The 14,651-nt window shown below is 40.8% G+C and overlaps 2 protein-coding genes across 2 annotated transcripts; both read left to right on the forward strand.

The window, feature by feature from the left end:
* The first annotated feature begins 5,228 nt into the window (after positions 1–5,228).
* On the forward strand, positions 5,229–5,940 carry LOC131248857 (uncharacterized). Its single transcript, XM_058249344.1, has 3 exons — positions 5,229–5,422; positions 5,519–5,670; positions 5,914–5,940. The coding sequence occupies exons 1-3, from the start codon at positions 5,233–5,235 to the stop codon at positions 5,938–5,940; spliced, it is 369 nt and encodes a 122-aa protein (XP_058105327.1). The 5' UTR covers positions 5,229–5,232.
* LOC131256401 (inactive protein kinase SELMODRAFT_444075-like) lies at positions 5,926–13,539 on the forward strand. Its single transcript, XM_058257317.1, has 8 exons — positions 5,926–6,019; positions 6,827–7,578; positions 8,444–9,079; positions 9,497–9,660; positions 9,934–10,010; positions 11,583–11,730; positions 12,803–12,952; positions 13,047–13,539. Exons 1-8 carry the CDS (start codon positions 5,961–5,963, stop codon positions 13,425–13,427), a joined length of 2,367 nt encoding a protein of 788 aa, XP_058113300.1. The 5' UTR covers positions 5,926–5,960; the 3' UTR covers positions 13,428–13,539.
* The last annotated feature ends 1,112 nt before the right edge of the window (positions 13,540–14,651 follow it).

The following is a 14,651-nucleotide window of genomic DNA, read 5'->3' on the forward strand; positions in this document are numbered from 1 at the left end:
GGCCATCGGCCACATCTTAGGGTCCCAAGTGAGATCCAAATTATTGGTCGATTGGCCTCACTTGGCTCATCTTAAAAATATTAAAACTACTCTATCAAAACACTCACCGCTTGATCTTTTTGCTCCTTTGGCTTCCTTAGCTCCTTAGCTTCGATTCCAACGAAGGAGATGAGGTTTGGATGGTTGAGATGAGAGATGAAGGGGTAGGAAAGGTGGGTCACACTTGTGGCTCTCTTGGAGGGCTTGGGAGGCTTGGACGTATGGTATTTTCTTGCTTGGGAAAGAGAGTTTTGAGAAGTGAAGATAAGAGAGAGGGTTGTAAAGGGAGAGAGAGTGAAAGATGGGTGATGGATGATGGATGTGCTGGGTGATGTATGTAAGAGCTTTTTTACTTTTATGGTTGCTTGGTGTAAGAAAGGCATGGGTGTGTAAAAGACTTTTTAACTTTGGAGGTTGCTTGGGAATGGGTGAAAGGTGATGTGTACTTGACATGCACTTGACATGATGGGATTGATTGATTGATTGATTGATGTGACATCTCGTAGAGATTCTCTCGTAATTCGCATGCGCGGCTTTTTCCTCGCACTGAAAGCTGGCCCACATCTCCTGGCCAGACTATCGGATCGGCGCGAGAGTCGCGGCATCGGAACCGCGGCGACGGCACGGTTGCTAGAGTACAAGTCTCGGTTTGAGTCGACTCGGGTTGACAGCGTGTGAATCAGGGTCGCGCGCAAATACTGGTTAAGGGTCGAAGGTTGCCGAAATTCAACCGGGAAGACCGCGGAAGTCTATGGAACAGTACAGTCTAGGATACGGGGCTTACAATGTATATATTTTATCAAGCCAGTTTATTCATCTTGAGAGATTATTTTAGGGCATGAGCTTAAAACGGAGGTAGGTTAAAGCCTGCGGTGAACCACACCAAAAGTAGTAGTGGGGATTGAACGTTTATCATTGAAAACTTCTTGTAATGCATGTGAACCACACCACAAGTAGCAGTGGGGATTGAAAGTTTATCGTTGAAAACTTCTTGCAAGGCATGGAAGTTTTGGATGAAGCTGATATTTTTTGTTCTAAATGGCATTGTGTTGTAACATGGTTGTGATAGGAGCCCTATGGATTAGACTTAAGGCTTTGTAGCTCTAAAATCACTTTTTTTAATGATAAAAATGCCCATCTACCACAGTTGTCCCTCATACAGCAGGCTCTTGTCTCAAAAAGAAAAAGATCTTTTTAAAACAGGATGTGAGTCCCACAAAAAATTAAAATTTGGCACACCCATTAACCAATCTGATCAATTTATTTTAATTGGACAGTCGTGAACCTGCAATAAGATTTTTTTTCCCTATTTTCTGTTTACCTACAATCGGATAGTTCTATATGGCCCACAACTACACTAATGTTGTGGGTTAATTATGAAATGTTTTCTCCTGTGTGATCCATTACTGATGAGTTGTACCCTCAAACTTAGACTGATAACATAAAATTAAAACCCCTTACATGTGGACGGGTTGGATTTATTTCACAAGAACCTAGTGGGCTCCAAATAAGATGTGGATAGGTTTAAAATGCGCGGCCATTCTACACGAGGGTCATTTACCTGTTTCCTTCTTCATTCCTTGATTATTTCTTTTCACAAGAGAGGAGGATGGTGTTTTTTGTTCCCTTCCATCTTCCTTCTTCTTTCATTGGTTTTCTTTATATATAGTTGTTTTTAACTCTTTTTTTTAGCGTCAATGGTGGGAGTTTGTAAAAGGGAATGAGATGTGAAAGAATACTTTAATAGATGAATTTTTATAATGGAATGTTATTAGAATGGATGAATTTGTAATAGAAGAATGTTGTAATGGATAAATGTTGTAATGGATGAATTTTTATAATAAAAAAATGTCGAGATGGAAGTATGTTCTAATGGATGAATATTGTCTGGTGGATCATCAATATTTACCGTAGATCGCCCATATTCACAATAAATCGCCGATATTTTCATCATAGATCGCTTATATTCAGTATAGATCGTCAATATTCACTTTGGACCGTTGATATTAAGAGCGGACTACTGATATTCACCGTGGATTGCTGACATTAAGAATGGACCGCTAATATTCATTGTATACCGCTATTATTTTTACTGTGAATAGCAGATATTCACTGTGGGTCATCAATTTGACAAAAATGGCCACAACTCCCTCATTACATGTCTGATTTGGATGATCTTGTGTTGTTAGAAAGGTAATTTGATGTACTTTAAAATGTTATTAAAATCATCTCATTTGTAAATTATTTGATTGCACAAAAGTTGGCCCAAAGTTCATCAATATCATTATGGATCGCCGATATTCATTGTGGGCCATCGATCTGAAAAAATGGCTATAACTCTCTTGTTATATGTTCAATTTTTATGATATTATGCTCGTTGGAAAGGTAATTTGATGAAATTTTAAATGGCTTTGAAATCAACTCATTTGAAAACCAATTGATTACCCAAAAGTAGGCTCAAAGTTTATCAATAGCATTGTGGATCGCTAATATTCACTATAGGTCATCGATCTGACGAAAACAACCACAACTCCCTCGTTACATGTCTAATTTGAATGATATTATGCTTATTAGAAATGTTATTTAGAACTTTCAAATGTTTTTAGAATAATCTCATTTGGAAATCATTTGATTGCCCAAATGTGGGCCCCAACTTCATCAAGATCATTGTGGATTACTAATATTCACTGAGGCTCACTTTTGGGCACTCAAATGGTGCCCAAATAATATTATTCTAAATATATTTAAAATTTTATCAAATTATCATTCCAAGGAGAATAAGATCACCCAAATAGAACATATAACGAGAGAGTTATGGCAATTTTTGTCAGATCAATTGCCCATACTGAATATCAGCGATCTACAGTGATCTTGATGAACATTGGGCCCACTTTTGGGTAATAAAATAGTATTCAAATGATATTGTTCTAAATCTATTTAAAAGTTCATCTAATTACCTTTTCAATAAGTACGAGATCACTCAAATCGGACATGTAACGAGGGAGTTAGGCCATTTTCATCAAATCGATGACTCATTCACTATATTTGCAATCCACAGTGGAAATATCAGCGGTCCACTCTTAATATCAATGTTCAACTCTTAATATCAGCGGTCCACCCTTAATATCAACGTTCCACTCATAATATTAGTGGTGATCCATAGTGAATATCAATGATTTATACTGAATATTAATGATCCATAGTGAAAATATCGACGATAAATATGGGAGATCTACAGTAAATATCGATGATCCACCATACAACATTTATCTCAACATTCTTTCATTACAAAAATTCATCCATTAAAACATTTATTCATTCAACATTTATCACATTCATCCATTATAATATTCTTCTATTACAAAATTCATCCATTAGAACATACTTTCCTTATAAAAATTCATCCATTACTGTATTCTTAACACCCTCTTACCTTTTATAAACTCCCACCATTCATACCAAATTATTAAAAAAAAAAAAAAAAACAACTATTAAAGAAACTAAGGAAGAAAAAACGAATGAAGAAGGAAACAAGAATGGAGCAAAAAAAAAAAAAACAACATCCTCCCTTTCCGTGAAAAAAAAAGAAAAAAAAAAGAAAGCAAGAACGAAAGAAAGAAGATACCCAAAAAACATCATCCTCCTCTCATGTGGAAAAAAGCAAGGAAGGAAGAAGGAAACAACCAAATAGCCCTCTTGCAAAAGGGCTCCACATTTTCAACCTATCTACATTTTATGTTGGGCTCACTGGGTTATCTTCAAGCAAATCCATCTTGTCCACTTGTAAAAAATTTTAATTTCATATCATCGGTCCAAGTTTGAGGGTAAAACTTATCACAGATGAACTACACAAGAGAAAATAGTTCAGAATTAATGCACAATATTAACGTAGTTGTGGGGCCACGGATAAATCCAAACATAGAACTAAAAAAACCCTTTCATCAGTTCACAGTTGTCCATTTAAAATCAGCAGATCTGATTGTCCAAGGGATAAGTCAAATTTCAATTTTGGACGGGGCTAGTGTCCCTACCGCACGAGATGCAACCATGACTGATGGGTATTTTTGTCCTCTAAAAAATGGAAAAGTGAATTCATGACTACTAATTCTCAAATTTGATTTGTATATACTCCTGTCATGACCACATCTCAATATAGGACCATTTGGACTAAAAATTCCCTACAATTATGGACCTTATGCATAGAATAGGTTCGATGGCAAAGAAACATCACGGTAGGCATTAGTTAGTTTTCAATTATATGAATTTAAACCCCACTACTTCATGTGGTGTGGTCCACTTGAAGCTTCAATCCGCCTCCTTTTTTGGGCTGATGCCCTAAAATGATCTATCAAAATATATACATCATGGTGGCCCCACAGATCCCTTATAGGACCGTCCTTCCCTCTGGCCCCAGTGGGGTGGTACCCAATCCGCACCCCTGATGAACCCAACACCAGCCAGCTAGCTGGTGTCAAAGATATGTAGGCCTCACTATGATGTGTCTACCATTCCTTTTTTTAAGCTCATTTTAGAGCATGAGCCCAAAACTAAGGCAGATACAAATTTCAGGTGGACCACACCACAGGAAAACAGTTAACACTGAATGTCCATCATTAAACACTTCCTAGGGCCCACTGTAATGTTTATTTTCCATCCAATCTGTTGATAGGTCCATACAAACCTGGATGAAGAGAAAACATAAATATCAGCCTGATCCAAAATGGCCTCCAAAAAGTTTTCAATGGTAAGCATTCAATCCCCACTATTTCCTATCGTGTGGTCCACCTGCGATACGTATCTACCTCATTTTTGGGATCAGCGCCTAAAATGAGCTCGTACAATGTATGGACGGCATGGATAAAATAGATACATCATGGTGAGGCCCACAGAGCTTTGACATCAGCTAGCTGTCTAGTGTTGGGGTCACTAGCCAAACCGAATCCGTACTGCAGCTGATCTTTCCCTACGTGTAGTGTCACCACCACCATGTAAGAAACCGTGAAAAGCACAGGGAATACTCTAAAGTCTCTAGACCTTCCTAAATCTTCTCTCCCCTCATACATATTTATAACTCAGTTCTTCTTACCACTGACAATATCTCACAAAGAAACCAACCTGGATTTCAATCCCAGGAACACCACTGACCAAATCGATCTTCATAGTCTGATCATCGTTTATTAGCCGTTGATTTGAATGGGACGGCGATGGGGAGGCGATGTGGTCGTAGTAGCTGTGGACGCGAGCAAGGAAATCACCGATTACGCGCTTGAGTGGGCCGTGCGCAACGTGATCAAAGCCACAGATACGTTGATCTTGCTCGCACTTCTACCATCTTCCGTTGGCGTGAACGGAAACAACCATACAGGGTTCCATTTTCTCACCTGTAAGATTTCATTATTCTTGGTTTTATATTCGCCGTTGATTCTAGTCACTGGGTCACGGTTACATCCTGACCGTTTGTTGAATTTGATTGTATCAGCCTTGCTAAAGAAATGGGGTCTTCGGCAAGAGAAGGAGGTTCCTTCTTATCAAGCAACCGTTGGGAATGGAGGTGATAGTGGGGCCCACAAGATCAACGAGGTCTGCGTACAGATGATTAATCAACTATGTTCAGCACACCAGGTTAAGCAGGTAATCAAATCAATAAGACCAATCCACTTATTAGGTGGTCCACGAAAAAGTGGACGGTCCTAGCCCTAATCAGGTGGGCCTGATGTGTACAATAAATGGATGGTTAAAACATGATTGACTGTGGTACACGACCAGACAACTCACGTGTATGGCCCACCTGATAAATAAAATCCGGTTGGATTTTCTTGCTAGGGGTCATTCACCATGGAGACCACCTAATTAACGGTCCGGATCTCATGTTAGAGATGGTGCAGGTGGAAACGCATGTGAAGGTCGTTGCAGATGCGCAGATGGGATCCGTTGCTACAAAAGCCTCTGAACTTGGAGCGGCATGGGTCATCCTTGATAGGTATACTTATAGAAAATCATCTGAATTATCCCAATTATATTGTATTTATATTCATCTGGTCCATTCATCTGCTGGGCCTATCCTTTCTGGGCATACCCAATGCCGTTCAGATAATCCTAGGTACTGGTTGGAGAGCTTGGACCTTCTTTCTTTTTTGTTTTACTGACCGTCCACTTACAATTCTCAAAATTTCTGCAACTAGGATCATTGGACTCGTGTGGTTTTTGGGTTATGGCCCATCTATGGTAGGTTGCAGCAGATAAACCGTTCGGATCTCGTACATGGATACCACCCTCATAACTAGCTTAGATACAACCTGTCAGTAACTGAGCGGTCCTGATGTATCAAGGTCTCAATTGCGTCCTGATGGACCGGTCTGATAGAGATGGGCCATGGTTCATCGATCCAAACCGTTTATCTTGCGAGCCACATCGTTGATGGGTTTTGCTCCAAAATTCTTCCAGATTGGAAGATCGTTGACCAACAATCACTTTTCCTTAGCTTGCCCAAGTTGCAAGCGCAATTGGGTCCTACTGTGGATAGCCCATAGTCCAAAATTACACTATTGGACAATCCTAACCGTTCATCTGAAGTACTTAATTTCTTTTTTCTATTTTTTAAAATGAACGATTCGGTTGACTTAACCACCTCGTCTTCCAAACGTATCGTTAGGATTGTCCAATTGGATCTTGTACACACGTGCCACGTGTTGCTCCATCCCCAGTGAGGCCCACCATTTGGACGGTCCAGATTGACATACAAGTTTCCCCATGTTTTACTGGACCATTTTCTCTACACTATATATAGGCGCTTGAAGAAGGAAGGTGATTTCTGCTTAAAGCAACTGGCCGATTGCAACATCATACTAATAGATCACGCCATCCCAAAGATCATAAGGTTAGCAAACTCACGATCGCAACCATCGGATGAGATCGACCCAAGTGGGCCCCACAATGATCCTACGGCTGTAGACATGTCAAACGTGCTTCCCATCTACCATTCTGATTCTAAAACCACAACCACCCCAAGTAGTCTTGGCTTGGATAGCCAGAGTGCAAACACGGACGAGTGGGGCACTATATCTAGCGAAGAGAGAGAAGATGATCGTCGGGCCACACCTTTCGTGGCGAATTATCAGCCGTCCAAGTCCTTGATCAACCAAAATGAAAGTAGAAGTCCAGCCATGTCCCGATTGACAGCTTCTAGTACTACTAGATCACAAGAACTGAGAAAGGTATCAAAATTCGACGGTGATGATCAATGCAGGAGTTCAGATGGGTCCCACTCTACTGCTTCTAGTTCTAAACCACAAGAACTGACAAGGGTGTCAAAATTGGACGGTGATGAGCAATACAGGAGTCCAACCAAGCCACGCCCTACTGCTTCTAGTACTAAATCACATGAGCTGAGGCGGGTCACGAATTTCAGCGACGATGATCAATGTCGAAGTCCAGCTGTGTCCCGATCAACGGCTACTAGAGCTAGATCACAAGAACTGAAGTGGGTGTCCAAATTCAACAATGGTGGGCCCACACGAGAGACGCCCATCGATAACTATGGTAAGTGTTATTCTCTGTTTCCTTGTCATTGTATCTTGATTAAATCTGTTGGACACTTGTGCATCTGCAGCCGTCCAATGTAACTGTCCCACATGTACCGATTGTGTACCACACACTAGCGATCTAGCTGGTGTGTTGACGTCAGCAAGTGCTGTGGGTCCCATCATTAGTTATGTGTTATATCCAAACCGTCCATCCATTTGACGAGCTCGTCGTAAGGCTTGAGCCGAAAAGTAAGACAGAAGTAAATATCACGTAGACCACACTGCAAAAAGAAGTGGGGGATTGAACGTCTACCATTGAATCGCAGAAGTTTTGGATCAATATGATATTTGTTTTTCCTCTTCATCCAGGTCTTTGTGACCTTATGAACAGATTGGATGGAAAATAAATGTTATGGTGGGCCCTACGAATGTTTTAACGGTGAAAATCATTATCCCCGCTGTTATTTGTGGTGTGGTCCATTTGAGATTTATATATGATTTATTTCTAAATTAAAGGATCTCGAAAAATGGATGAACGGTGTGGATATAATAAATACATCATTTTAGGGCCCATGTAACTTTGATCTCCTTGGAACCGTTGGTACAATCGGAGCTCAAGGACCATCAGCGCTCGTCTTCGCACGACACGTACCCACACCAGCTATATCGCTGGTGTGTGGTACACCAGCCAATCCGCTTCCGATCTGGGCCACCTCAGGTGGGTCCCCAAGTGAATTTAGCCTTGCTAAAAAATCAAGCATGCCCACTCATCTGTTGGGCCATCCATGTACATTTAATCACAGACGTTGGTCATTTTCACACTGGGGCCCACCCAACGAACGATCTGGATCTCAATAACATTCATGGACATGATGAAACAGGCAACAGCAGAAGCATTGGCGTCAAACAGATAGAGAAACTGAAGCCACCGAAAGTTCCCATCCCAGCCAGACGATCTGCAGATATACCACGGCCAAGAAAGCATTTAGATGGACCAGATGAATCAAATGCTCTAATCAACAGCAGAAGGAGTTTCAGTAGGGAAATCAAACAGGCCAAGGCCATCACAGTATCATCTTCACCTCGAATCACTGCACCGCTCGATCGGACCTCTAGCATAAGGCGAGCCATCTCTATCTCAATCAAACAGCCTCCAACCCCTCCACCCTTGTGTTCTGTCTGCAAGCATAATGCACCTATATTCGGTAAGCCTCCAAGGAAGTTCAGCTACGCAGAAATGGAGGCTGCGACGGATGGATTTTCGAATGAAAATTTCTTGGCGGAGGGAGGATATGGGCCTGTTTACAAAGGGGTGTTGGCAGATGGGCAGGTGGTGGCGGTGAAGCAGCACAAGATGGTGAGTGCGCAGGGCGCGTCGGAGTTCTGTGCTGAGGTGGAGGTTTTGAGCTGTGCACAGCATAGGAATTTGGTGATGTTGGTGGGTTATTGCATGGAGGAGGAGTGGCTGCTTGTTTATGAGTTTGCATGCAATGGGTCCCTCAACAATCACTTGTATGGTAAGTCTGGTGGGCCATACCCAGATATCTTTCTTATCAAATGATCCTATCCATCTGATCGACTGCTAGTAAATGGAGAATTACTGCCAATCGTCCATGTACAATGCTGACTCAAATCGAATGGCCCTCAATGGAGATTCATGGGGCATCTCCAATTTACTGTAGAACCCTACCAAGTGAATTTCCTGGATCACCAATGTGGGCCCCACATCACGGTTTGATGAGTTCTCCAATTTAAAATGGGCCTCACCAAGTGAATTTCCTGGACCACCAATGTGGGCCCCACATAATGGTTTGACGAATTCTCCAATTTAAAATGGGCCCCACAAGTAAATGGCCTGGATTGCGCATGTGGGCCCCACATAAGAGTTTGATGATGATCAAGAAGTAAACTGAGACGATGATTGATTGATACAGGAAAGGAATCAAAGGAGGTAATGGCATGGAAAGATAGGTTGAAAGTTGCAATTGGAGCAGCAAGAGGGCTACGTTATCTTCATGAAGATTGTCGTGTGGGGTGCATTGTCCACAGAGATCTCAGGCCTAACAACATCCTTCTTACCCATGACTTCGAACCTATGGTCAGTTTCCATCTTAGTATACAGAAATTATCCATTTTACTTTACTCACCAACAATAAAAACTTTTGCTATTGGTGATCATAACAAGTGGGCCACACAGGCTTCATCAAATAATTAGATGGATGGATCAAGTGGGCCTTCTTTTCACTATAGGATCATGAACTCACAAATAGCAAAGTTTTGTTATAGGTGTCCAAGTTTCATCTCTTCGGTCTATGAAATCATAGCCGTTCAAATAATAATCGTATTCAAGTGGACATGGCAATGCATGTAGGTTGGTGATTTTGGGCTAGCAAGGTGGCAAGCGGACGGGGACTCGGCTGAGGAGACACGTGTGGTCGGCACACTCGGGTAAGCGTAACTCCTCCCACCATCAAAACCATTAAAATATAATCCAAAGTGGGCCGATATAAACCGTTTCCATCATAAACGATACGGCTATATTGACCCCATATGGACTGAAATGACCGGGTTTAAGTGGTAACTAACAAAATGGGTGTAGCAACGGGCTGAGATAGGTCCGGGCCGTAATTAGCCCAGGTGCAGCCCTAAACCCCTAAGCTATGGCCCTGTTCCGGGGATAGTCTTACTGAGGCTGGCCTGGGCCTTAGGTATGCAGGACTGGAAAAGATTTAAATGAGCAGAGGTTTGAAATATGTCCATGAAGCAGTAGATAGATCAATGGTCCTTATCATCTTTGATATTATTAGTATACATGGTGGAGATGTTAAAGATGAGGTAGGCCACACCGGTTAAATCAACGTACAGTCGATGGTCTGACTCATCGTATGTGTTTGGCCCATCTGATGACTGGATCGTTTCGATTTCGGCACCAGGTGATCTGTCTACCTTTGCACGGCTCGGATGTTAAGTTGATGTGATCATTTCCTATTTGACAACGTCACTGAAGCGGTAGATGCCCGGCCAGTCCTTTCATCTGGTACGGGACGTCGATTTTTTTTTTTTTTTTGTTTTTTTTGTCTAAAGCATCTACGCGAGTCCCTTTTAAAGGGCTGACTCGTGGTTATAACAGTCGTGAGTCCGATACATCCCAAGACTACTTTATATTTGGATCTTTTGTTTGCTATAAACAGAAAATTTTTATTTTTCTGCATTGTAATTGATTCATGTTATGAATGACATTATATAATCTATCATGGCTCATGTGTTATCAAATGCGCCGGATTTTCTCCTAAAAATGTCTGGCATCAAGTAACTGCACAAGGATTTAGGGTATGGCCTACTGCTATGTTTGTGAGAAATTCAACCCATCCATCCATTTTTTGAGCTCATTTTAGGACATGCGAATGAAAATAAGATGGATCCAAAACCCAAATGAGCCACACGAGAGGAAACAGTGAGAATTTAGTGACCACCATTGAAATATTTATATGCCACAAAAGTTTTGTATCAATCTAAGTTTTATATATTTTCACTTATCCCAGTGAAAATGACCCTATAAACCATTTAGATGGCATATAAATATTAAGGAAGTAGAGCTTAGGAAGGTTCCAACTGTAGGAATTCCTTTACCTGTTTCATCTTGTATGGCCCAATTGAGTTTTGAATACTCCTCATTTTTTTATAAAATGTCCTAAAATGAGCTTGAAAATGGATGGGCGAGTTAGATTTCCCATAAACATCACGGTGGACCCCACCTTGCATCCCAGCACAAGAACATCATGCCAAATGCTTTCCCAGGAAATTCACCAACATCAAATGCAGTGTGTGGTGATGTGGCCCAATTAAATTGCAATAAACAGAAATTTTTTGTTTGTGGCAAGAAGATGATCCTATTGGATGCTTCCAAAGACTGAGTTAGACCTGACTCGGTTGAGCCCCACCTCGACTCAAGACCGAACTAGTCTTTTAACCGTGGGCTCTCTTGCATATATGATTGACATTTGAGTAATGTTTGTGTAGGTATCTGGCCCCCGAGTACACTCGTACTGGGCAAATAACAGAGAAAGCTGATGTGTACGCGTTTGGAGTGTTGCTGATGGAACTCGTGAGTGGCCTAAAGGCCATTGATTTCTCTAGAACTCAGGGACGACAATATCTGCCTGAATGGGTACGTAAGAAACTCACGTGCACAATAGGAGAATTAGATAGTGCTGTTAATTAGCCACGCCCAGTTACTTACAGACCCACGCCTGAGTCCAGCCTCCCATTTTTGTGCAGGATCTGGGCCGTTCTTTAGTTGTGGCTAATGGTTATCCAAACTGTTCAGATGGTGTGGGCCTAATGGTGGACAGGACATAAAAGCTTTCCCCATCAGATGACTCTAACCGGTCAATTACCCCCGTCAAATGTGGACACTTGGCTGTAATTGATCATTTGGAAGCCACCAATAGGATGGATAGGATCAGCAGACAAGGAAAATACTGGGTCATGGCCCATTCCATAATAAGTCTTACAGATGAACGGTTCATATTAGTGAGAGATGGCCCAAGCTTGACCACTGCATGAGATGGTTCATGCATCTCACAAAGCGTTGGGTGTAGAAGCAATCTCAAATCAAATAATAAAAAATAAAAATTTAAAAAAAATGTAATAAAAAAATAAAAAATTCAAACAAATACAAAGAACATAGATATTTTACATGGAAAACTTTCATGGGAAAAATTAACCGCACAAAATGATAATCAATCCAATATAATTAGAAGAATACAAGAGATTGAACAATTTATAAATGAAACCCTAGTTTCTTTCTTAAAAAACCCGAATCTTTTAATTCGTTTAAACTCTTAATCCTAACTGCGATTGCAAGAGAATTTATACACTTCCCATACCTGATTAGAAATAAAACCCGCACTTACGCATTCGGATGGTCGAACCATGAGACGTTCGGTTAGACCGAACTGAACTAACTCGCAAATCTTGGGTTGAACCGAAACGTCCAAAAGTGGATAGCATGCGATCGAAAACTTCACCCCTTTTGGTCTAACCAATGCTTGATTCAGTTGAACCGAGACAAGACATGTCTGCACTAGATTAAATGCACTCGATCAACACAAAGAACGTTGCGCTAATCAATCATGGCCATAAAAACCACCCCAGGAATAAGATGGGATTGTAACACTTCCTCACATTCAGCATTTCAATTTAAAGAGCTGAAATTGTTTCTGATATCACTAATGCAGGGTCGACCGATGGTAGAAAAGAAGATGGTCCATCAGATGATAGATCCTCGATTAGACAGTGACTACATAGCCCAAGAAGTGGAATGTATGATGCATGCAGCTAGCTTATGTATCAAGCAAGACCCCGAAAGACGACCCCGAATGTCCAAGGTTCATACTATGATCTCAATTTCCCAGCTAGCTATTCAAATGCAATATTTCTGTGTTTTTGTATTTTTAATGTGGAAAAATGATGCGAATGTAGGTGCTACGGATATTAGAAGGCGACATGCTTCATGACATTGTGCCTCATGACCAGCTGCAGCATGCACGTACATGGACATATACAGATCTTGCTCCATCCATTCCCCAGAGAAGCCCAATTTCAAATGATTCGATAAACAAAGCAACGTCAGTTAGGCAAAGATCTACGGATATGTATGGCATGGAAAGAGCAAGTAATGAATGTTGGATGTCAGGAGAAAATGACAGCGTTTTAAGTGAAGAATTCCAAACATACTTACAAGGTTCATTTTCAGAGTTCATGCAAAAGATGAAGTCAGATGAAAAAGCCATGGCATTAATGCATGGAGATGGTTATCAAAAAAGCCACCCTATTTCCAAAACAAGCATCAAGAGCATGTGAAATTACAAATGGGTTTTCTTTGTAATTTGTATTTTGTAGTGTTGTTTACAGTTAAAAGTCACAATTGCATTATTGAAGTTTAGATGCTAACCTTACAGCATTTCAATCCTCAGTTATATGGTGGTTGTTGCCCCTACAAAGCTTTGAAGAGTAGACAATTTTCTACAACCAGTGCTAGATATCTCAGGAATCAAAGGTTAGGATTGCTCAATCAATCTGACTTTTGGATTGCTACTAGGCGACAGTGGAGTCCACCAATCAGTCAGTTCAAATTGAGTTATTGGATGCCACTGTGCAATTTCTGAGTGCCTCATATCAAGCGTCGTACTTGCATGAGTATCATATCACTCCCCCTTTCGAAAGATGGGCACATATCACATCATTCCTATTTTCTTTTCTTTCTTTTTTTTTGAAAGAGAACAGATCACCCAAAAGTATCAGAACATGCCACTTCTGTAGGAAACTAGTACCATTTACAAGGTACGTTCTGCCCCAAAGATAACCTTATAAAAAAATCCGGCCGAACATATCATAAAGTGGGATACACTGTAGGAATTAATAGAAAAGGTTTAGATCAACATACAAGATAAGTGTATTTAGTGAGAGAATCAAATTCATTTTTGTAGAAAACGGATCTTCAAGGTAAGGCCTATCTTATTAATGGTACTGATTTTCTAAAATGATTTTCTATTAAGGAAAGGTTGGTACTATATCAAACTTTTGGTCTGTTTAGATGATATAATTGGAATACATGTGAAATAGAAGGCAGCATAATCATGTGAATTGAAATGAGCATGGATTAGGTGAGGCAGGGTAACAGCTTAGTGGGTGAGGCCCTGATCATGGGGCCCACCTCATTGTATGTGATGTATATCCGTGTTGTCCATCCACTTTAACTGCTCATTTTAGGGCCTGGTCTCAAAAATGAAGTAGATCCAAATCTTATGCGGACCACACCGCATGAAAAAAATGATAATTTAACACTCACCATTAAAAACTTTTAAGGGACCATTATAATGTCTATTTTCCATCCACCATGATCACACATATATGGATGAAGGGAAAACACAAATAGCAGCTTGATCCAAAACTTTTATGCCCCGAGAAGTTTTTAATGATGGGAATTCAATCCCTATTGTGTTGTCCACCTGAGATTTGGGTCTGCTTTACTTTTTGGTCCATGCCCTAAAATGGGCTGGCAAAATGGATGGATAGTATAGATAT

Source organism: Magnolia sinica, chromosome 1 (genome assembly GCF_029962835.1).
Source record: "Magnolia sinica isolate HGM2019 chromosome 1, MsV1, whole genome shotgun sequence".
NCBI lineage: Eukaryota > Viridiplantae > Streptophyta > Magnoliopsida > Magnoliales > Magnoliaceae > Magnolia > Magnolia sinica.

Coding starts and splice junctions, on each gene's coding strand:
- LOC131248857 (XM_058249344.1), top strand. CDS start 5,233: ATGGGACGGCGATGGGGAGGCGATGTGGTCGTAGTAGCTGTGGACGCG. Junction 5,423..5,518: donor AGGGTTCCATTTTCTCACCT/GTAAGATTTCAT, acceptor TGATTGTATCAG/CCTTGCTAAAGAAATGGGGT. Junction 5,671..5,913: donor CAGCACACCAGGTTAAGCAG/GTAATCAAATCA, acceptor ATCTCATGTTAG/AGATGGTGCAGGTGGAAACG.
- LOC131256401 (XM_058257317.1), top strand. CDS start 5,961: ATGGGATCCGTTGCTACAAAAGCCTCTGAACTTGGAGCGGCATGGGTC. Junction 6,020..6,826: donor GCATGGGTCATCCTTGATAG/GTATACTTATAG, acceptor CACTATATATAG/GCGCTTGAAGAAGGAAGGTG. Junction 11,731..12,802: donor GACAATATCTGCCTGAATGG/GTACGTAAGAAA, acceptor TCACTAATGCAG/GGTCGACCGATGGTAGAAAA.